The 23,996-nt window shown below is 40.6% G+C and overlaps 1 protein-coding gene across 9 annotated transcripts in view; it reads left to right on the top strand.

The window, feature by feature from the left end:
* BICD1 (BICD cargo adaptor 1) overlaps positions 1-23,996 on the top strand; it is a 278,157-nt gene that overhangs the window by 85,257 nt on the left and 168,904 nt on the right. For all 9 annotated transcript variants that reach the window (XM_075503786.1, XM_075503732.1, XM_075503742.1 and 6 more), the window contains exon 2: positions 14,079-14,291. In XM_075503786.1, the coding sequence (XP_075359901.1) occupies positions 14,079-14,291 (213 nt within the window). The remainder of the gene's footprint in view (positions 1-14,078; positions 14,292-23,996) is intronic.

Raw genomic sequence — 23,996 nt, 5'->3', positions numbered from 1 at the left:
ATACATACACTTGCAATTGAGTATACATTGTATATATACATGTTGATTATCTGTGCATTGATTATGTGTACACGGATTAATTATACTATTGTGTAGAGCAGTCACACGGTATCTCTGATACAGAGGCATACACTGGAGAAGGAGTCGTGGCTACTCTGCCATGGCTGGTTGGTATCACAGGCTACCCAGAGCCCACCTGCATATGTGAGAAGGAAGCAAGGGTGTGGGTCACTAACTCCTCGTACCACAGTCTGCCGCCTGCACCGCTACAAAATTGAAGGATGAATAGAAACTTGTGAACTGTGATGTATGCCTTTCGGCAAAATACCAGCTGTGTTAGACTCATTTGCCCGGTGAAGCCAGTGTAGTTCAGGTAATATGAAGAGGTCTTGTAATGAGTCATTAATGTTGGAGAGGTATATTTAAAAAAGAAAAAAAAAAAGCTATCTCCGAAGTGAGGCAAACTGTTAGTGCTTCTGGAGACCTTATGGAGGAGGTAGGCGATACTCATTTTACAGAATCTTTAAGATGTCTGACTTTTACCTACCCACACTCATTCTGTTATAATTTCATTCACTCACACTCTCATACGCGTATATTTTCAAGAACCAAGATGTTTATGTGTGCACAAGTAGGCATATCATGATAATTTGTGTGATATGGGACAGGGGACACTGGATGTTCATCATGTGTCTTGAGTTCTTATTGACTGGTAACGATAAACTGGTTTTTGACTGCATGCATTAGGAGTGAATGGTAGTTTTGATACTGTGCCTCATATTTTATTCCATTCCTCCACAAAAATCCTGAATTTCACAGTTCTCTTTTTCCTTGTCTGGATATTTTATGGCTCCAGTCCTGTTCTTCATTGTCTCGATATCTTATCTTCAGGGCAGTTTGTTCTTCCTTTTCTTTTACATGAAATCACATATATGGCACTCTGTAGCAAATATTTCCTTTTGTACGTCATTTGTACCGATCTTAATACTTTTGTTTTAAATCTTTTCAGAAGAGTAGGAAATCATTCACCTTAATCATTTGTGGAAGGCATTGATATTTGCATTCTGATGTTGCAAGTGTGCAAACGGCCATCTAACTTGTACTGGAATATATTCCTTTACAGTTTGCTAAGTATCAAGTTCAGAGATGTGTGAAAGCTTCCTTTCTGGGAAAGAAAAGGAAAGCTCCAGCATCCGGTGCTGCGACAGATTTAGTTTGCTAGCTAAGCACTCCCTCGCTGGCTGCTGACTGGGGTGTTGTCCTGTCTGTGTTGCTGATCCTCTGCTCTGCGGGAGCGCGGGCACCGCTCCCATGGGCACGCGTCAAGGGAGGAAAGAAGACTTTCCGTTCCACGAAAACTGCTGTTGTGGGAAGGAAGACTCTAAGGGAAAACTCTAATGATGCTGGTGAAGTAGTTTGAAAGCCTCTGTGAAAACAGGACTGCCTCTGAAAGAGCTGAGATTGACAGGTTTTGCTGATTTTCAAAATTTAGTTGTTTAAACTGTTTGCAATTTGCTTGCAATTTCCACATGAGCAAATATAATGAATCGGGAGCCAGAATACAGTATATCATCCAGAAATAAATACCCAGGGGTGAAATCTGGGCTCCACTGAAGGCAATGAAAGCTCTGGTTACTTTCTCAGTAGAACTAGATAAGTCATGAGTGCTTGATTTGCATATTATGCAATTATTTTACAGTCTGGAAGATAGGTCACCCTGAGACAAAGCTGCTGACAAAGCAAAACCATATTATCCTCTTAAATTTGTTATCCTTTGCAAATTGCTTACTGGGAGACAACTTATTTCACAAATGGGAGTTTTCATCACCAGGCAGTATTATGTATTTAACACCGTGTCAGAGAACAAGGCTGAGAACTGCTTAAGATTCCGGTTTTGGCTGAGGCAAGATGAGCACATCCTATAAACATGCTTGCTACTCTGGAAGTTGCCTGCCGATTCCTGACCTCGCTGGTTTGTGTGTGGTTTTCAAATCCTGTCCTCACTGCAGCCGCCGTCTTCTGTATTCATACAGTAGAAGGAAACTAGTGCTGGGGACAGCTGGGTCCTTAGGCGAAGGCGCTGTGACAGCTACGCCTGGACAAACGGCTTAGATTGCACGTTTCTTGCTTATTAAAGCTAAATCTTGATTGGACTATTGCCTTTTGCTTATGTTGGGGTGGCACATGGGAGCCTGGTCAGCCTGGAGCCCCGCTGCACTAAGACAAGGAGGCATACAAATGCAGAGCATGGGGCATGGTCTGCCACCTTCAGTTTATCATCAGGTTGGCTTTAGACAGGCACATTTGGTGTGAACGCAATAGTACTTGGAGGAGTGCAAGGCCATCTGCCTTCTCGCACAACCTCATGTGTCAGACAAGTCCCTCTCCTCATTAGTAGATCTGCTGGTCAACAGCGTACACCAAACTCCTTCAGTTGAATAAAGGAGCAGGGGTTTTTGTTGTTTTTTGGGGGGGTTGGGGTTTTTTGGGGGGGTTGGGTTTGTTGTGGTTTTTGGGGTTTTGTTTTGGTTTGTTGTTTGTTTTTTTTTTTTTTTTACCCTATACAAAATGAATTGAAGCTCCCTATGGGTTACAGGGAGGACAATTTATAGCAATCCCATTCTTTGATTCTCTCTCTCTCTCTTTTTTTTTTTTTTAAATTAAGTAGGTAAGCTGTTGTTGCTGTAACATGATTATCAGTACCACCATATGCCTTAAAATCTCACTTGCTCTGGAGGCATGAGATTATCCAGCATTTGCAGTAAGTACCCAGCTGCAATAGCATTGTGTGAGACAGGTGTGTGCACTGCATTGATCAATGCTAATGGAAGCATAAGTTCCCCATGGTAAATCTGTGGCTGGCAGCATTCTAATTAAACCTTCCTTTGAAAATAAATAAGAGGTCTATAATTTTGGCCTCTTGTTCTGAAGGGCATGCTTTTATTTAGAGATCTTTCCAACTTAAATTTTTAGGAGGTTTTATAAATGCCTGAAGCAGCAGAAATCTCGGAATAGTCTTTCTCCTTTTAAATCTTTGGTTTAGGAGTTATTTTTCTAAAAGCTAATGTCCCGTCCCCCCGTCCCGTCCTGTCCCCCCCCCCCCCCCCCCCCCCCCCCCGAACTTAAATACTCCACCTTTAGGAACTGGAACATGGAGCACTCCATTCTCGAAGCTACTCATGTTATAGCCTAACTCTGGTTGCCACATGCTGACATTAAGTATGTCATGTGTGGTCACAAGGAGAGAGTCTATTCTTATTAATCACCTATGGAGTAGTCAGAACTGATGTGCTGTCAATTCTTAGAAAGAACTGCAGAGAATAGGAATGTAAGCGATGGCAGACAAATTAAGACTTTAAATTTAATAAGCACGAGTACTTTAGTGATGTATACAAGAAACATGTATTCTGTAAGTATAGTTGTTCACAAGATTTCAGCAGTTTAGAAGATCTTCTTTTACTGCCTTGACTGCTATAGACCTGAGCTAAGTCTTGCCTAAGTCTTAGGCTTAGACCAAGTCCCTCTCTCAGGGACTGATTTTTGTGACTGCTGCAATAAAACTGGTTGAGAGTGCTGCTGTAGCAAATAAGCAAAAATCAAGGTCCATTTGTGCTTGAAATCAACTTTCCCAATGTTGATATTTCTGGTCTCTGTAAGCTCCATTATATTTAAATAATCAGATTTGTTTATTACAGTAAAACCAGAATGGTCTTGCTTTTGGTCATCTTCATTTCTAGACTGGTGTTGAAGGTAACAGAGAAAATGGCCAACCATGAGTCATAGCTCTTTCAACTGTACAGTCCATGAGAAGTGGAGTGCATACCAGTCCTTCCAGTATATGGAATTGCTCCCATAATCATAACATAATTTAGTTTGGAAGGGGTTTCTGAAGATAATCTTGCCCATCCCCCTACTTGAAGCTCAAAGTTAGGTGTTGCTCAGGGTCTTGTCCCAAACAAGTTTTGAATGTCTCCAAGGATGGAGATTACCCTGCCACTCTGGGCACTTATTTTGGTGCTGCGCCACTCTCAGGGTGAATTTCCCTTTGCCTTGTGAGAATTTCCTCGGTTTCAGGTTGTGCTCATTGCCTCCTGTACTTTCCCTGTGCACCTCTGAGAACGGTATGACCCTGCCTTCTCTATCCCCCTTCAGAAAACAGAAGAATGCGAGTAGATCTCCCTTTCCTTAACCTTTTCTATTTGTGCTGAACAAACCCAGTTCCCCCAGTCTCTTCTTACATGCCATGTGCTCCAGATCCCCAAACATCTACCTTAATCCAGGCGGTAAAACATGTACTTCGGCATGAAAAGTCTCAGACTCCAAGCATCAGTGAATGTTGGGAGTAATCTGAAAGTCAGTTCTCTCTCAAGCAGGGGTTGGTTGTAGACATACAGAGGTTTCGTCTCTAGAAAACCTTTCAGGCAGTCCCAGCAATGAAACTCTCTTTGCCTTCCCGACTGCTGGTCTTCCTGGGCTGCTCATTTCATAGAGCTATTGACAATAAGCTTTAAATAGGGCCCATTGCTGTGCTTGTAGAGTTAGGGCTGCTCCTTCTACTCCCATGCATTGCTTTGCATTTAGTAACATGCTTTTAATTTACTACTTGATCACCCAGGGCTGCAAAAGCTATCTGCAACTCTTTGCAGTCATCTTTGGCTCCTGCTTCCCCAAATAGCATGCTACTGGATGGCTCCTCAGTGTGAGCCTTTACCTGTGCTGGGAGTGGACCTCCTGAGAAGCCCATCTGAATGCAGTTAGCTCGGCAGGTCTGTCCTTGGGTCATATTCCAAGCAGGATTATGAAGAACTAGTCACAGCCAGTTTGGTATTTTCCATCATAGAGATGGAGCCATTATGCTCAGCCTGTTGGGGAGAGGGGAAAGGCGTCAAAAGAGATGCTTCTATTTGAGTGACAGGTAACCCCCTCTTTTCTCCCATTCCGTTTACAAAAACTGTAGAAACCAGTCTCTTCAGAGGTCCATGAAAAGGTTCAAAAAGGATGGCAAATTGTTGGGAAAAATAGCATTTATGAGGATGTTAGTTTTTACCTCTGCACATGCTGATTGTAGTCAGTTCTCTTCTTCCCCTGCATTTGGGGACCCCATCTAGCTTGTGACTTATTGAGATAGACAAGCCACCAAGACATATTTTGAAAAAGTTTCAGAAACATGAAGAGTAGAGCAAGTCTTTATGCTTGTCTCTAAATGTCAGTTCAAGGATAAGATACTGCTGCTTTGATTATCTGAGACTTTACTGGGGGTCCAAAAAATACCTTAAAGGAGATATGGGTTTTTTCCTTCTTTGTGAAAATGTAGAGAGCAGAAATGCCCATTTGGGCTTCTAATTCCTTTTGTTTGTATAACAAAGAGAAGTATTCTCAGCATAAGACTTCTGCCCGAGGGTGACATTTTACAGTGCTTTGAAGACAAGATTGTACCTGTATTACTTGTTTTCTTATTCAAAACGAGGAGTTTCCTGTTCTTAGAGAAGAAAATAGTTCATTTTGCTGCTTAGCAAAAATACTACCACTTACTATATACTCAGGATATATAGTTTTAGATCTCTGCTTTTTTTTTTAACGGAAAGAAAGTAGTGCAAGATATTAAAAGAAGAGGATCTAAATAAAATTGATGTTTTATGGCTTCCAGGATGTATGTAAACACATCTGAGTGTTTTGCAGCAGCAGAATACCATTTTCTTCTAAATTTGAGACCAAATCTCAGAATCCCTCCTGAAGTGATGCCCAGCTAGTTTAAAGCTTTCAGGTGATTCAGTAAGCAGGTAACCTACAGGTGCTTAAGTAGTTCTGAAAGTTAGCACAAACCTAGTTACTATGACAATAAAATTACAGTTTTCTCCTCATAATTTTTTATATGTGTTGAGGCATACTCCTTACATCTGCAGCAGATACTGATACAGGATTTCTCCATTGCTTTTCTACTCTAATGTGCAAAGAGTGTTATCTTCTAAGAAGCAGCCTTCTCTTTCCTTGCTCCATCCAACTTCACTGGTTGACGTGCATCTCTGTCTAGGACATAGTTGTGTCCCTACTCCTTATTTCCTCCCGTCTCTTCTGGGCATGCAACCTCTTCTTCCTTATATGTGGCTCTGGGATAGTCCTAATTTGATGTGACAAAAGAGTCCTTCCTTCCTCCACCCTGTTCTACCTTTACAACTGGAGATAATCTTTCCCTCTACAATACTAACCTCAAAACTTCTCTCCAGGAGAAAACTACTGCAAAAGTAGTAGCAGCAATGTAGAATGCAGCTGGTATTCTTCATTAGTTGCTTTTATTATTCACTAGCAACATGACTTTGCTTAGACCACTCCTCAAATGCACTGTACATGTGCTCTCCCTATGGAATGTGAGTTTACACATGGGGAGCTAATTGAAATAACTGGAACGTCCTGGCAGGCCAAGAGCTCTTAAAGAACTGGATTTTGGCACACATTTTTTGCAGCATTATTCAAGCAAGTGCAGGAGAAAGAATTGCAGTTATCTCTGCCATGTCATAGTTAGAAAAACAGAAAAAAGAAAAGCAGTCAGAAAAGCAAAAAAACCCATTAAGTTTTAGTTACACATGGGATTTTGCCATTTACTGCAAAGGTAATAGAGCTTCCATGGAAGGCATGTTCCATCTCAGATTTCAGACACATTTTGTTAAAAAAAAGAATATACTTGACAGTCTTCCATGTTTGTTCTGGTAATGCTTCTATTGGTTTTAATTGAAATTTTGTAATAGTTGGAGGTTGGCCTGATAATAGTATGAAATCATGTAAACACCAATATAGACATTGGTGGAAATTTTTAAGCCACCTTACGGTTCATTAATAATGTGTGAATTATTTTGTTTATAGAAATAATTTAATTATTGGCCATATTCATTTTGAACAGAGCTGCTTTAAAATTGCCAGCATGAACCTAATTAGTTGTGTTGTAGATAAGTGGTGCTCTTTGTTACAAGCTTCCCCTTTCTTGTGTTTTCTGTGTCTGGAGGGAATGCTCAGGACGGGGAATTTAAATCCTCATCTAAAGTGCTGTTAAAGGCAATTAAATGGAAATTCTTATTCACTCCCCCTTTTACTGGATTGCTGATGAACAATGGAGGTTAGTATTGAATGCTCATTTTCATGGTAGTACTTTCTTCTTCTTGTCTATAAATATTTCCTAACCACCACATTTAGGAACATTTTTGTTCCTTATTTATAAAAAAGCAGCATGGTTGCCTAAGGCCTCACACCGTGGCATATTGATTGAAATCAGCACAATATGTACTGGGACTGCAGAAGCACGGCCGTCTCTGTAGCTGAGTTGAATGTAAATGCTCATTTCCCCCAGTACTTTCCGAAGGCTTTGTTGATTAGCATCTGATATATGAATTTCAACAGGCCCGTAGACACTATAGGGATCTATTGAGAACAAACGGAAGACATCCACATTGTGCACGCTTTTATCCAAAGCTTCCTTGGGGAAAAGACTATGAATTGTTTGCATTTGTCCTACTGTTCTGCATCTGTAAACAGTCTCAGTATTACTTATGTTTTCCATGTATCTGATCTCCTCAGTGTTTCTGGCATAGATAAAACCTCTAGCACGTTGGTCTGCAAGTCTTTTTTGCAAGTTAAATCTCTCATGCAGATATTAACGTTCGTGACTTTACCATTGCACCAGCATTTGCATTATTATTGAATTCAGTTGATTAAGTAAGCTGGTATTTGGAAATAAAGTTAAATGCTTTTTGCCTTTAGGAGGTAATAAAATAGCATCTTCAGGTAACATTTGTGGCTTTATCATAGTTACCTACACTGTGCTCATAACTATAGTATATTGTATTTCTGATCGTGAATGGGTGTATCATAAAGCCTTTTCACTGCGTAGCAGATACTGTCCTCTACATTTTTCAAATGGGAAGTTGAGGAACAAGTTCCTTAAGGTAATATCAAGTGTCTGTAGCAAAGCATGAATTGAAACCAACTGTCCTTTTAAAGTTTAATTCTCACCTTTTTCAGAAGGTGGACCAATCTCATGAGAACATGTAAGGAAACCCCAGTTTGTCAGCTTGCTTCAAACCGAGTACAAAACATTTAGTGTTTTTTCTCCAAGATGGGGCATATGAAGTAAATTGTATGTTGTTACACTGAAATAAAAAAAACAAAACACAAACACACGAAAATCCTATTCATGTTGTGTGGCATAGAGCATAAAACTGATCATCTTGAGTCTGGAAATTATGAAATGACCAATGCTTAGACAGTTGCTTGGGTACAACTGCATTTTAATCAATTATCTCACATTCTGTTTGACCAGGAAACTAGTTAAGCCTAGGAACTGTGTTTGCTGTTCTGAGTTGAAAGAGGAATTAGTGATGGGATCCAGCATCTTTCTATCTTCTACCTCTCTGCAGGGGAGTTCAGCATCCTGCTTTCTTGAACACAAGAAGGATTGGACAAATGGAACACTTAGCTGTAAAACAACAAGCTGTTTTCAGCTAGCCTGTCAACCCAAAAGTTCATGGTCTACTTTTCTTGCCTATATGCCCATGTTGATTCAGGCTGTGTTCTCAATCTGTTTCTGTGTTCTCAATCTGCTTCCCTGCATGGGCTGTCCATCTCACATGCATGCGATACCTATTAAATTCCTTTTACTCTCATTATTTTGACTAAACATGCATCTGTCTGTGTTTTGGTTGCAATATGCCTATTATTTGCATTTGAAGACTTTCATCACTTCAGTATTGGATTCCAAAAGGAAACCTATTGACCTCTCTCAGCTGTCTTCAATGAACATCAGGAGGTCATGTCAACTACATAAAGATTTAATCTAAATTATGAATAAATTTTAGAGGCATAAAAATTTCCCACCTTTTAAGAAAACAGATATAATATCACTGGAACCCATCAGTCACTTCTGCGAGGGCGTTGTTGTTTGCTGTTGCACTGCAACGCTGCCAAGAAACACAAGTTGGGTTTAGATTCAGTGCTACCTACTGTGTTCTTCAAGTGTAAAGCACAGTCCTTGTCCAACACCCTGGACAATCTGTGTGCCCAAAGTGTGAGGGAGCAGGGAATGACAAACAGTCAAGTGATCAGAACCGAGCACTGAGCATATGCCTGTAAGAAAGCCCACGGAGAGAGAGATTCCCAGTTAGGCTGAATGCTGGCTTAGGTTTACCTGCAAAGGAACTGCTATGTGCAGGTTGATTTCAGCAGTGTTCAGGTGAGCAGAATGTAAAATATTGGAGGTAAGTTAAGGAAATAATGTGTCTAAATAGAGCCACATCACATCTTACAGAGGGGCAGTTTTGTCCCAGCTGGTTTTGAGGGAAGGGATAGAGTCTACTCAGCCACTCGCTCCCCTGCTCAGCCTTACCTAGAGGGGATTTACTCACAGACCAATGCCTGCCACTGATTGTTCCTTAGCAGAAAAATGTCAGAGAACCTTGAGCTTTGGTTAATGAATTGTGAAGGAAAAAAATATATAGTAAGCTTAATTTAAAAAAAAAAATTCTCTTATTTGAAGGAGATACACAGAATTGCAAGTGACTAAGGGAATGTTAAGTGATAAGTGGGAAATCAAGTTGTGCCACAAACATGGTTTTGGTTGATCTTTTGCATATGTGCTGCTTTCTACACCTAAATTAGACATCTAGCTGCTTCCTTTTTTCCTTTTTTTTTCAAGTGCTAAATATGATTTTTGTTTTACAGACATAATTTCATGTCACTCACTGCACATTAGCTTTCTATTGCTGTTTTTATTTGTCATATAAATATTCTTATATATGTTATTTGGAACAGTCATTTTTCTATTCCTCTTTTACAAATCTGTGCCCATTTTATTCACTGCATTATTTCTTTCATGCTAGTTTGGTTCTGACACTGGAATTTCCATCTGAGGTTATTTAGAGTTCAATGGTAAATGGCCTTTTCCTCAAAAGTTACACCTTTCTCCATGATCAGACTGACCTCTTACCTGTGTGTGCCCACTGATGCCATCCTTTATCATGCACTCAAACAAATATTGATCATTATTTTATCGTTCTCAGAGTTCAAATTTTAAGACACCCCTGAAAAGTCATGATACTATTATACAATTGTCAGGTCTCAGAATATATATACAGTGTTTAATGGCATCTTGTTACTCAGCTTTTATGACCAGCTTACAAAAAAAGTATCTCCTAACTCAGTCAACAACATCCTTTCAAGCAAAGTCTGGAGAGAAGTGATGGGACTAGTATAAGGTGAAATTCAGATTGGTCTCTGTTAGGACAGTCTTTGTAGCTTACTTCAGCTATTGTTCCTGCACTGGGAGGAGGTTTCTCAAGGGAGTAGAAGCCATAAAGGACTATGCAGCCCCCTCCGAGTCCCGATTTGAATTTGGCAGATGATGTGCTTTGTCAGAAAATCTCTAAATGTGATTGCTGAAACTAAGAGCCACCAAGGGACCAGTAGCCATTTCTAAGTGGTTTTAATGAGTAGTCACACCAAGCAAGGCAGCAGCATACTGAAAAGAACTGTGATAATTAACTAATATGTCTGCCAGATACAGTACAGCACCAATCCAAAATACTATCAGAGAAACAACGCAAGTGAGTTGTGCACCGTTCCCACAGTTATAACCATGGGTCTTTGCTTCTGTAGTTACTTCTTCACAGTTTGCTCAGAGAACTCTATTGCCTATGTTGATGTACTTGTCCCAGTCCAGTTGAAAAGATGGAAAAGCGTGGAAGACCCTGGCCCTGCTTGTGCCACCTGGCATCACCTGAGATTTGGTTTAGGGAGAAGCTGGTGTGATACTAATATAGGTGACAAAGTACTTTTAGGCAGAAACAGCATCTCTCCAGGAGCCAAACTATATACCTTCACTATAAACATCTGAACAAAATATTGATATCTTCTTCAGTGGTGAGCACAGGGAACACCTGCTCTGCGTTTGCATGGTACTTCTTCCTCTCCCTCAGTGTCACGTCGTATCAAAGGAGAGCTATTTCCCCAGCCAGGCTTCTATAGCAGGCTGGTATTTTCCCATAGACAATACCATAAGACATGTTCAGCAAACCAGTTTGTATCTAACACTTGACCCAAACACAAGTGAACTTTCTTTAGCCTGCAGTCCAGGTTGCCACCTTCTCATGTTTTGACCTTCATCTGCTGTTTCTTCCTTCCATACCTGATGCCAGTGCCAGCTGCATCCAGCTCATACATATAAATGCCTGCGTTTGTGCCAAATGCTCCTGCAGTTTGTGGATTTCCCAGCTCCTGGGGACCTTTTGACTCTTTCCTGTCCAACGTGTTCAGGAGGTAATGGTGAAGGCTGAAGTGGGCTGTTCCAGCTCTCCCAGGCTCCAGCCCATTCGTGTTGCTGGCTGACTGTGGATGTCCGTGCGAAGTGGTGGTGTAAGGCGTATTGTCACATCCAGACCTGGAAACCGGTGGTTGTTGGAAGACAGTTGTGCCTGTTATAAAATTAGTTGACCTGAAAAGTTTTTCAGGTGGCTAACTTTTCCCACTACAGGGATGGCTTCAGTGAAATAAGTATGCACAGTTAACTGAAATATCTGTATCATAGCAAGGTTATAAGGTTTTATAAATAAGTAAACATATTAGGCAAAGTACTAAAATATAAAATCAAAGTAGAACAAATATTTGGCTACCAGCTGAAAAACATTGATGTATGGCTTAATTTAAAAGTGATCAATCTCATGGAAGGCCTGAAGTGGGTATGTCTGGAAAGTTTAAACTTTTTGGTGTTCTATACAGACCATGAAATACAGAAGCAGGACTTTTTGCTTGCTTTTTAATTAAAAGACATCTTGTCTTCCTCTCCTTGTTGCATGGATCTGCATAATTTCCATCGGTATGGAAAGAGAACTATGCTTCCTTTCTTTCCTTCCCCTGATTTTTAACACATTGATAGCAGTTTAAGAAAGAAATTGAATAGTATAATATACAGTAATGTTCAAATTAGGTTTCATAGGAAAAAATGTTTAAATTATTTTCTCTGACATTTTCTGTAGTCATAGGTACAAGAAGTGTTAAGTACACAGTAATTTTCTGTTATCTATGCACCCTCCCCAGAATCTGTATTCGTGGCCATTCTCAACGTTTAGTATCACACGTGCTAAAATGCACCTTCAAAGTACATTTGAGGAAAATACAGTATGCACCTGGAAGGCCATCATCACCCTGTACTGTATTTACCCATACTATTTAACTGTAGTTCTCTGGTAGAGAGAGCTCCAGCTCCCATTTCTTCATGAGCTTCTCCAGCACTGTCAGTCCTACCTGCTCTTCTGCTGTGTTTTGATTTTTCCCCTGGATATGTGGCCTTTACATTGGTCTTGTAGGGTCTTTATTAGACTGGTGCTTTTTCCTCAGTCTCTAATTAGGAACAGTGAGCCACTGAATATAAGTATGTAGAGTAAGATATAATTTATTAGCAGTGTTCCTGAAACAGTCGTCTTGGATTCACAGATATAGTGACTGAATCAGTGCTTAACACTTTCATTAAATTGAATTTCTTGTTATTTGGAAAATCCTATCCGGCAAGTTGCTGATGCTTGCTATTTCAGCAACTTGCAGTCTTTTGAGAAGACAGCTGGGTTAATACATTATTGAATATTTTTAGAATCCTTTAATGCTGAGTTCACAGGATTCTCTAAGTGAAGTAGACTTAAAAGCTAAAAAGTTTTTGAACAAGGTTTTGCTTTGAAGTTTCTAAGGGGCTGCTTCGGTTCTAGTGCCAGTAAAACTAGAACGTGTTCTGAAAGGCTATAAATAGCGGCAGTAAAACAATGGATTTCATTTGGCAAGTAGTTCTTATCTATGGGAAGGCAAAGGAGGCCACTGCTTCCAGTGGGTACAAATGTATACTCTGCTTTGTGGTTTCATAGGACTGGGTAGAAATTAGGCTTCTGGGGAGAATTTCCCACTGAAAGAACATATATTACCATGACATATTTTTCCCTCCTATACTGGGGGGAAAAAAATTAAAATCATGGTCTTTCAAATTCACTCTCTTTGAATTAAGATATGTGAGAGAGCTTTTGCCTATGTTAGGCTAAATATTCTTAACATTAGAGGCCTTCTTTTGGCTTTTTCCAGAATTAGGACGTTTAATTTTCAATCAAATGTCTGTTTTTAAAAGTAATACAAACAAAACAGGTTTTGCTTTTATTTTACCTTATTTATTATTTTATTACTTTATTATTATTATTATTATTATTATTATTATTATTATTATTATATTTTTGGGGTTATTATGTTATTTTTGTTGTTATATTATTGCATGTTTTTCTTCTCTGTCTTTCATAGCTAAGTGATATCTCCATCGCTTCTACTATTGTGGCTTGTATTTTGCTTTCTTCAAGGTTGCTTCAGAACTGTCCAAAATAACATCAGAAATTATCACTGAGAAATACTGCCTTATTAAGCTGATAACTCTAAGCCAGTAGCAAGAAGAGGAAGAGAATCACTGAAAATTACCTATGTATTTAGAAACTTCTTGAATGCTTAAATATTGTTTCTTTTCAGCAGAACTAGAAAATACTGAGTACAAAACGTGATACTCAGCTCGTTTATCTTTCTTTCAAGTTATGAGAAGCTTTTGTCCATACCATGGAGTCGGCTCCTATAATAAATGAATGTTGAAAATGGAAAGCAATTTAGAAGGATTTGTCAGCTATCTATGCTCTTTAAAACAAAACAAACCACACATTTATTTTGCAGAACTAGCGATGAAAGGAGCTGATGAATTATCAGCTGGACTCATGCAGGAGATTTAAACACTGGCACTAATTAATGGCTAGTTAGCAGAGCACCATCTTGATCTCAGTGGAGGTCGTCTGGATAGGGGCCATAAATCCATACTGCAAATGAGAACAGCTTCAAGATGCTTCATTTCAGCTAAATGAGATGGTGGCCCTCAGCTGCTAGGAAGCTGCTCAGGCAGTATTTATTAGGTCAGAGTTTGGGACTCACAGGTCTATTTCATTCCCGCTGGCTATGCAGCTGCTCATGATTGTTGATAATTTTTCTAGGGCTTGAGTAGTTTTATACTGTGCACCTTTTTCCTCTTGCAGGCATTTGGACAGTCCTTCTCGATTCACCGCAAAGTGGCTGAAGATGGTGAAACACGCGAAGAGACTCTCCTCCAGGAGTCTGCATCAAAAGAAGCTTATTACCTCGGGAAGATTTTGGAGATGCAGAACGAGCTGAAGCAGAGCAGGGCTGTGGTCACCAACGTTCAGGCAGAGAATGAGAGACTCACTGCTATTGTCCAAGACTTGAAAGAGGTAAATGGGGGTATACAGGGAGGAAGGGGCTGAATTTTCTTGCAGTATCATGGATGGCATGGCTCTGAGTCATGAAAATACTACAAGAAGTAAAAATGCTCGCCTACCAGTCTGTGATCATCCCAGAAACCACCTGGCCTGAGAGGGCCGTGTTTTGGAATGGAAAAAATGTAACTTTTTAAAAAACTTTTAAGCTACAATTAAAAACCCCTACAAATATAGTAAAACCCAATTCAGGAAGCTATAATTTCCCAAATACTCTTAGCATTTTGCATTGTATTTTATAACACCTACATATAAGTGAATTTTACATAAACACATTTTCTGTACACTTCTGATATTCGTGCAACTCCTCTCTTTCTCAACATTCACGTCGTTTCTCAGCTGTTCTGGATTGGCTAAGATTAGATGAAGCTTTCACCAGATTTCTTCTCCTGTAGAGCAGAATTAAAATGCATGATCACGTTTAGAAAATGAGCAACAGTAAGGAAGCCAAATATAGTTATTGGTCACATGGGACACAGTGGTTACTGATTAATTTCAATGGAGAAATTAGTAATATTTAATAATTTAGGTTTTTTCCTTGATACCTGGAAGTTTAGACAGATGTTTTTTTACTTACTATTGCTTCCATATCCCAGTTAGTGGAGAACTGATCTAATTTTACTAATTTATTCTTTCCGTATTGATGGTTAGTTTGCACAATCCATGTAGCAAAGCTCAACACAAGACCATACACAAGACGAAGGTGACTCTGTTTCCTTCAGCTTTACTAGCAATCTGGCTCTTGCTGACGTTCTCATACGCTCCCTTAGATGTGTGCGTCCCACCACTCTGGCCAGCACTAATTGTGGTGAAATGGAGGATAAGGGATACTGAGTATCAAGTCCTCATCACCTGTCCTGGGTTCCTCGTAGGTTTGTGACTATGTGCTCATTTCTTTGTGCCTTTTGTGCCCGTAAGGAGTTGACATTTATTGAAATCTTTTGCCTCTTTGGCTTGTCCCACTAGTGTGAGTCACTGTGCAGCACTGCTGATCTGTTTGTTGCTCTCTAGTCTCTCCTTCCTTGGGTGTAGGCTGTTTTTGCAATCTGGGTGTCGGAGAAGTTGCATGTGACTCTGCTGTGATCTTGATGGCCCGTTCATCGAGGTGCCTTCAATGCACGCTTTTCTTTTATCCTTCTGCCCTTTCTTCTAGTGCTTTCACACACACACATTCATACCTCATTCATAGCGGTCTTACTGTTTCTCTTACAAACCTCTACAGAGTCAGTTTTCTAAGGAGAGCAGCTACATGCAGGGAAAGGCAGCACTTGGAAGCAACCCCACATCTTTCCTGCTTTCCCCAGGAATGCTTGGACTTAGGGGCTCTCCCCACTGTCCACCTGCTGGAAGAGATCTTTCCTAGGTGATTCTGGAAAACACTTCTTTCATGTGAATTCAACATATTAACAAAGATTATCGTGTTTTCTGTAGCTGAGTGGAATGGCATTCTCTTAACCTACAGAAACCCCTGGGACAGAGTATCCCTGGGACTGGGTCCTTTACTCCCGTTGAACATTCTTATTTAATGGTTGCACTGGACTTGCCCATAATACAAGTCAGGTTTCAGTAAGAAGTAAATATATGCTATTTAATCACAAGATCCAAATAAAATATGTGATTGTAATTGCTGTTGCGGTGGTTAACCAAAAAAAAAAAAAAAAAAAAGTTTATATCTACTCATCCTAAAATCATATCCTAAAAGCTTCTCTGGTAGCAGGCAACCAGCTGCTGACACACCTACCTAACCATTTGGTTAAAGATCGCAGGTGAGCAGAACCTGAATGACCTGGGGTTCAGTCACAGATGAACAGCCAAGCTAGAGAATACACATTCGTCTGTACTCGATTCCTTCCTCTGGGGTCTCCTTGAGATTCCTTCAAATGCAAATCTCCCTTCCATTTTCTATCATGATTATTGATCTGTAAGTTATTCAGGAGGCAGTTTCAGTACCTGTCCTCCCTAGAATATTGATTGTCCTCATTTCTTTGGAGATAATAGTAACCCCTAGCGTAAGACCAGCTGCAATTATTTCCTGTTCAATGCTAAATAGAAACAAGCCCTAGTAGTTAATTAAAGTGCAAGAAAAGAATTCACTTGAATAAAAATAAGGCTGATAAACTGTTATTATTAAGATGATGTTGGACCCTGAGTGTCTTGACTATGTTGAATTTTTATTTCGTGGAACTACGATCAATGTATTTAAACATAAATGGGATTAGTGCAGCCAGTTCATTACCAAGCTTACACCAGACACTATTATGATTAATTACTTGAATATAATAAGAGATAGAGGGTGATTGACACCTACCTCGGGCTCTTAGGGATCTTGTCACACTGAATTACACTGGTATTTCACCTTGTGCTCAAAGGAGCCTCACCCTTGTACCCAGCTCAGTATGCCTTGGTCTAAACATATAAATCCTAAGGCTGCGGTGTCCGAGTGCCTGCAGAAATGAGATGCCCTTCTACTGTAAGTGTTTATGAACTTTGTCTGCTTGGTTCTGGGTACTGCTGATAGGAAAAGGCAGACTTAGCTTACTCTAAATCTTGACAACCACTAAGGTGAAAAAACCCCATTTTTTTAATGAAATGTCTGGTACATTTTGCGGTAAAGACAGCCATTAGAAGCTGCCACAGGTAGATTGCTACAATGAGAAAGTAATTTGTCTCTTTAACCGGTATATTTGAAAATCTAGTTAGAGAAAAAAATGGAAGAAAAAAGGATGGTCTTTATGTGAGCAGCTGTACTGAGTGATGTAAAGATAGATACTAGATGTAAGTTATTTGGCTGCATCCTGTCTCTTCCCCTCCCTGCTTCACCCCCCCAAGAGACTATGCTTTATAGTTGTTTTTAAACCTTACTAAGATATCTTATAAGCTAAAACAAAAAATAATCACTCCTTTCACCTTCAGACTTAATATAAAAGGTTTGAAAAACTGCTTTGTGGTTCTGGGAATACCATTTTTGCATAGATGACAGAAATTTATGGTACTTTATCTGTGCACTCAGTCCCTTATGATACTGAAGACTGATTGCTAGGTTTTCAAAAAGCGACCTGTGTTATTGGTACCACACTCCTAAATAACACAGTCAGTGCTCCTCCATTCTCTAGTCTGTTGTGGGAGTTCCCTTCTGAATAGGTTCTGCCTTCTGAATTTGCAGAGAAATCCATAGCCGTATGAATGTGTATGAGCATTTTGTGAATCATCAGAATACTCTCGCATGAATGCTGATGGCTTTTAGGAATCTTGGGAATTCCGTAGCCCCAGAGCTTAAAAATTCATGCCTTTTTGCAAGTATCTGCCGTATAGTCACAGCTGATGTCTGCCCAGCAGCTTGACCTGGATCCCTCTTGCTATAAAAGGGAATGTATCAGGCTCAGGTCTCTGGAGATTATGCATCTCAGTCTGGGAAAGCAAACAAACTGATTTCAATGCTCATTACTAGAAAAAGACATATTTTTGAAGAATTTGAGCATTTGTTTCGCCCTGATGCTGAAGGTTGAACCAGGAATCTCTGTACACAGATGGCTGTCTAGATTCATGTTAAAATGATCAAAAGACTAAAACACCAGCAGCATTATTTTTGATGTAATAAAAATCCCTAGAGTTTTGGATAGGAATATTAACTGTCATCTAACCAAAGAAAATGCAAATTTTGGAAGGCAGGTAGCCCTTTTCATTCTTTTCTCCCACCAAGACCTCAGACAGGGGACGTAGGGTGTTATTTGGAGATTCTTAAAACTGCTGTAATCTGAACCAGAAAATACACTAATTTTAGAAGTGAGGCCAGAGAGATCATTTTTTAGCAGAGACCAAATTTCATGTATGTTATGAATCACAGAGTTCATGGTAGGTGGCCTCTCTGTGTGGAGAGATCAGTCTGGTTATTAGCTCATTTAACCTTTTCTAACCACCTGACTTTATAATAAATATTAAAGAAAAATTTTTTAAAAATACAATATTTTATCATTTTCTAATTCTCAGGTGCTTGTTTTTTCTTATTTAAAAACACTGTGTTTACTTATAGTCGGGAGATAAGTGACTAGTTCTTCCATTTGTGCCATTGAAAAATCTTTCCTTATGGTAACCATAAGCACTTTATAGACGGATAAAGAAGATGAAATCACTACTCTGAGAAGCTGATAACTGACAGAGGTGGTTATGCAAGCAGAAATGATCCAGCTCAGAAGCTGGAGCAGAAAGTTCTTGTGATAAGATCATGTTCCTCCTTCATGAGAAAGCTCAATGCCTTGGAGCTGGGCATCTGACTCAAAAGAGGTGGCAACTGAAGGGAGAAAATATGAAGCAAAGAGGGAAGCAGGTGAAGCTGCAGAAATGGAGATGAAAGATGATAGTGTGGTTTGAGTTTTGACTACAATTAGGAGCTGTGTGAGGTGGGTAGATGAATGCTTTTATGCGTGAAGACGTTGGCAGGTATGGGTCAGTTCTTTCTTCCCAACAAGACTAGTGAAAAGAAGGAGGAATAACATAAGAAAGTCGGGAAGCAAAGGGTTAAAACTCATAGTCTGTGCTACTAAATGTCACTGCAGCAGCTGCTAGCCTTGCAGAAAGAAATCAGCACCTGGGTATCTGCAGTCCAGTAGATAACAGATGAACAGGGAGGTTTATGTGATGGCAGTGTTAAGGGGCCATGGCAACTGCACACACCTGCGCTTCCAGAGGGCAAAAATAGGGATGAGGGCACTGGAAAACTGAATGGGGAGAAAAATATAAATTGATGAGGCATTATGTGCTGAAACCAGGTGAAAAGAAAATCTAGGATGAAATTGTGCAGCCCTGCTGCCCTTGAAATCAATAGCTAAACTTCTATTCACTTCAGCTGTAGAAAGATCTTGTACTTCATGCTAATGAGGAAATGTATGGGCGTGATAGCTTGGGCTCTTTTTGAGGGGGACCTATGTCTGATGCAAAGCGTGAGCACTTGTGCTGGGTGAATAACTATAATTTTTACTGTTAGCTATGGCCATTTCAGAAATGTAACCTCATGCTAAGTGGCTACATCTGCATGCTGAAAATACATGAGAAATGGAAAAAATTCACAAGCATTGTGTTCAAGTTGACTTTTATCTAAAAAAAAAATAAAATTAAGAATTGGTATTTTTATACTAAATAAATCTTCAAAAATTTCCTAATTGGCTATTTCCTATTTAGAAATTATACTTTCTCAGTCTGAAGAGTTAGGCTTTATTCTGAATTGTCGAAAATGAGAGAAAAAACCTAAAAGCTTTAAATGTGAGCACATAGCTAGCTAATACCCACACTAATGTTAGGTTCTTGTTTTCTTGCTCTAGGGTTAGACTATAACAGGATTTGGGTACACAACACTTCCTATTTAATGTAGGATGTAGTTAGGTCCAAAACTGAGATCCTTAACACATTCAATTGTCATCTATTCCTGGAGGCTCCTGCGGTCATTAAGTGCCTAAGTTTCTACCTGTGAAATTTTCTGCCCATCTAATGGTCTGTTTCCAGACTCATTCAGGAACACCTCTGACTTGGACTGAGGTCTATTACTGCACTGTTGCTGGATATTGAGCACTGCTGTAGGTGCTACTGGGATTGCCAAGCAGATGTTTTCCTAGCTGACCTCATCACCTAGTGATGCTCTTCCACACTCTGGTTCTGTGATTGTGGCAAGGTTTGGGGCTCCAGTTTCTTCTCTGCCTGAGGGATTATGAATCCACTTCTCCCTCTGAAGAAAGTGCCCTAGCAGTCAGTTGGCAGGCTCTTCATTCCTTCAGATGAAGCTGTTCCACTTTGTTGGGGGATAGTTAGTATTTTGTGGGTCAGGGAGAGCGAGAGTGAGGAAGCTCATAAGAATGACTGTAGGCTAAAGGCTAAGCCACTCAGCTGGGAATAGGGAACTAGTTCTAGTTCCTATTTCAATTAATGTTTAATAAGAAATACTTAAATATTAATTGGGACAGAGACCAGAACCCTAGTCTCTCCTCTGAGGGCTGTGAGGTGACAGCCCTCAGCAAAGGCTGTCTCCATCCCTCAGAGAGAGTGTGGTCTTCGGTGTGGATCTCCCATGTCCGTGGCTAGAGGTTTGACTACTGAGCTCTTGGAGGGAGGTAGCTCCAGGTTACCAAGTGAGACAACTTTCTCCAACTCTGTGTTGAAGAAAGATGGAAAAAGATAAGTCTGAGAGAGGAATCACTGCTACGAAGCATGTACTGCAGGAAGCACCTTTTAGCAGCCTGGCCATAGTGACAAAGTTCTCTTAGAGGGTAGTGAACTCTCTTCAGTGTTATTAGCTTGCTTTCCCTCGTAGTTGTCTAATTTTCTTCATGCATACAATAGGGAACCTGTGATTGTGCTTTGACAATTATCCTAGACAGTGAAGTGATTTAAGTGACTGCAGTGTTGACTGTGACAATGCATGCAGCGTCCTTCCATGATCTCGCCTCCTCCCTCATGATGTTGTCCTGTGCTGCCCAGTGACTGCATTGGCAGACTTACCCCACTCAATCTACTGAAGAACAGAAGTTTCTTTTGGCATTTGCACTGATTAAATAAAGCCTGTGTTATAAATATATTTGTCTTCTTACTAACGTTATGCTGGTACTTGCAGCAATGGCTTAATTTCTAGAGTAAGAATGAGTAAGGGAATACGGTGAAGTATTCAGTGTGGCCATTGCTAGTGGTGTCTTCATCTTAATGTACCTTCATGCAATCCCTGCTTTTTGAAAAGTAGCTGTAGGAATGTGATGCCAGAGCAGCCCACGGAGATAACTGTGGGAGTCAGAGCTGCCTGAGAAACAAAGTGCAGCAGAGGAGTGATAGAGAGATGGCAGAACCGTTCCTCTGTCAGGAGAGCTCTCTCATCACAGTTCAGGGTAGTATTAGCACAGTCACTCTAAATGTCTCTATTTACATTCCTTTATTCTGAAAGTTTCCTTCAGCTGGCTAGAACCAGCTCTAAATTAGGCTTAGAATATACATTTGTTACTTTGCCCACTGGGAGGTGTTTTTCTTTTCTCCCTCCTGTTTCCAGAAAAGCCTGCTGAAGGGAGATTTTCCAGCTTGCTGGTGCCTAGCCACCCTCATAAATTTTTCTCCCTCCTTTGCTGACAGTGCTAATGATTTTTTTTGTCTTGAGAGGTGGAAAGGTTTGCTTAAAAATGTGTTGTTTCCTTCTGCTTTCAGGAAAAGTTTTCAGATTGCCCTTAATCCTAATTATTGTATAATAGCATAATGTTCTGAAAAACGGGAAATTTTATTAGATGTTGCTGACCTGCTTCAAATCAAACTCCAGTGTACACTTGTGTCTTATCTGGACCTCTTTAAAAACGTGTTAACGGTTTCTGTAAGCAGTCAGGTGTTAATGCTTTTCCTGTGAAGGCGCTTACTTGCCTGTGCTCTATCTAGACTGGAGAGAGCTGCAGGATCTCCGGGGCTTTAGGCTGAGCAGGGTGGAGAGCGAGCCTGTCCTTGCTTCTGAATTCCTGTCCTCTTGGTACGGTCTCTGGAAAATCAGCAGTGCATGTTTGTACGTGAAGGCCATCGGTGGGCCACCATTGGATTGACTGCAAGTGGTGCCCTTCAGTATCACTGCTGGCCATGCCTTTAACCCTTGTTCTGTTTTTTCTTTCTGACGCTTACACACACGTTTCCATTCATACCGTGTTCATATCCATCTCACTATTCCTTGTACAAGTGCCTACATCTGCTCACTTCAGGCTGATGTGGACCAAGGTGTAATCTCTGTAAAAGAGGTCCACTGCAGAGTTTCTCTTAACAGGCAATAAAGGTAGCGTGCAGGTGGGCTTGGAGACTGTTGTCACCACCGGCTGTGGTGGGAAAAAATAACAGCAGACCATACTGAAGTGTAAAGCCTGGCTTTGCGGCACGAGGCCGTCTGGAAGGTACAAAACTGTGGAGGTTGTCATCCATGGGTGTTTGCTGACAAAACTTTTTTACTAATTTTCACGTAGTTTTTACAGTGGTTTTGTGAGGGCGTTATTTTGTAGAGTTAGATGCGGATGCTTATTAAGTGGTTTTCTCTGCCCTGTGCATCCACTTTCCCTGTTCACAGAACTTCGGAAAAGAAAGAAAATGGCTTGCTTTACGTCTTGGAGACAGAAAAATAAAGCAAGCTGTGACTTATAATCCTACCAAATCTCTCCTCATGCTGTGAAAGGGATAGATAGTATCCTGGTAGCCTGATACCACCTATCTGTCAAAGAAAGCTTTGAGTGCAGGCAGCAGGACCTGTCCTGTGTAGACTGATTCTGAGTGCCCTTATTAACAGAAAAAGGTTTAATTATAAATCTGCCATTCAACTTCATCTACTACTTAGTTACCACCAAACACTTTCCTGTGGTTCTTGTTTCATGCAGTGGCCAACAAACCACTCGCTCCTGCAGGTGAAACCAAAGGTGGCCATGGTAAGATTCACCCTTTTATTTCCTGAAATATGGTTTATAATCCTAAATTGCTATAATCCTATAATTGCTCATAAAATGATTGTGTTTCCAAGCTCACACTCCTTGTAAGCACCACCTGTAATAGAATAGGAAGGTCAACAGTGCAGGATAAATACATTTTGTTGTGGTGCTGTTTTCTCAAGGTAATCTTCAGCTCCTTGTCCTCTGTTCTTGCCCTCGAATATACCTGCAAGCTACCAAAAGCAGCTTCGGTTGGTTGTGTTTCCTGTTAATGAGCCTGGAACAATGACTTGGGATGCAACCCTGTGATCCGACACATGCATGACACCGTTTTCTTTGGCAAGGTTCAGGCATTTAGCTCCGCTGTGAATAACCGAGGCAAACAATGGACAGTAGGGAGGTTAAAAAAAGGCCAGGCGGGATAATGGAGCATAACCAAGGGACTGTTGCATAAATACAGAGTGCCATGTTATAAACACTCAAATTCCCAGCTCCTTCTTTCAGAAAGGGTCCTTTGCAGGGCCTCAAATAGAAAATTAAAGAGGGTGTACTTTCAGCTGCGCTCTGTAATCTCGAGGCAGTAATTAATCAAATCGGGATCTGTCAGTGCTCGTTCTTACATAAGGTCTGTGAAATAATGACCCCTTATTTGTGCCGAGGTAGCGTTTCAAAGCCCTTTATGTACCCCCCCTGTACAGGGTATTCTGTGAGAATGTGCTGACAGGACGGCTGTGGAGGCCAGAGGTATACCTGGGGTTAAAGAGGAGTGAGACAGATTTCATGGAGGATGGGGCCATCAGTGCTGCTTGTGCCGGAAGATCCAGACCCAGCACCCAGCTCCGAAAGTTCCTCAACTCCCTGATACAGGGGGCTGGGAGGGGACACCGGGGAAAGCATCGTCATGGAACATCCCCGTTTCTTGGGTGTTACCCACCTGTGAGTGCCACTGCCAGAGGCAGGGCGTTGGACTAGCAGCTCTCTGAACTGAGAAAATGTTAGTTTTGTGAGGCCTCTACTTTTTAAAAAATGCATAACTTTGCTGACTTGTTTTTGTTTCTAGGCGAGGAAGCCCTCATAAAGAACTGCTTGTGCTGACTCACTCTTTTCAGTATTAATTTGCTGGTTAAGAATAACTTGGGCTTTTGTCTATTCAAGTGGTGTGGAGTAAGATGGTTTTTGGCAGTGCTGGGATTAGCTGCATTGCCAATTTTTAAAGAATCCTTGCAATGTGATCTGGACTCTCAGG

This window comes from Mycteria americana, chromosome 1 (assembly GCF_035582795.1).
Source record: "Mycteria americana isolate JAX WOST 10 ecotype Jacksonville Zoo and Gardens chromosome 1, USCA_MyAme_1.0, whole genome shotgun sequence".
Classification (NCBI taxonomy): domain Eukaryota; kingdom Metazoa; phylum Chordata; class Aves; order Ciconiiformes; family Ciconiidae; genus Mycteria; species Mycteria americana.
Note: the sequence above shows the minus strand (reverse complement) of the source record. Positions and strands in the feature narration are given on the sequence as shown.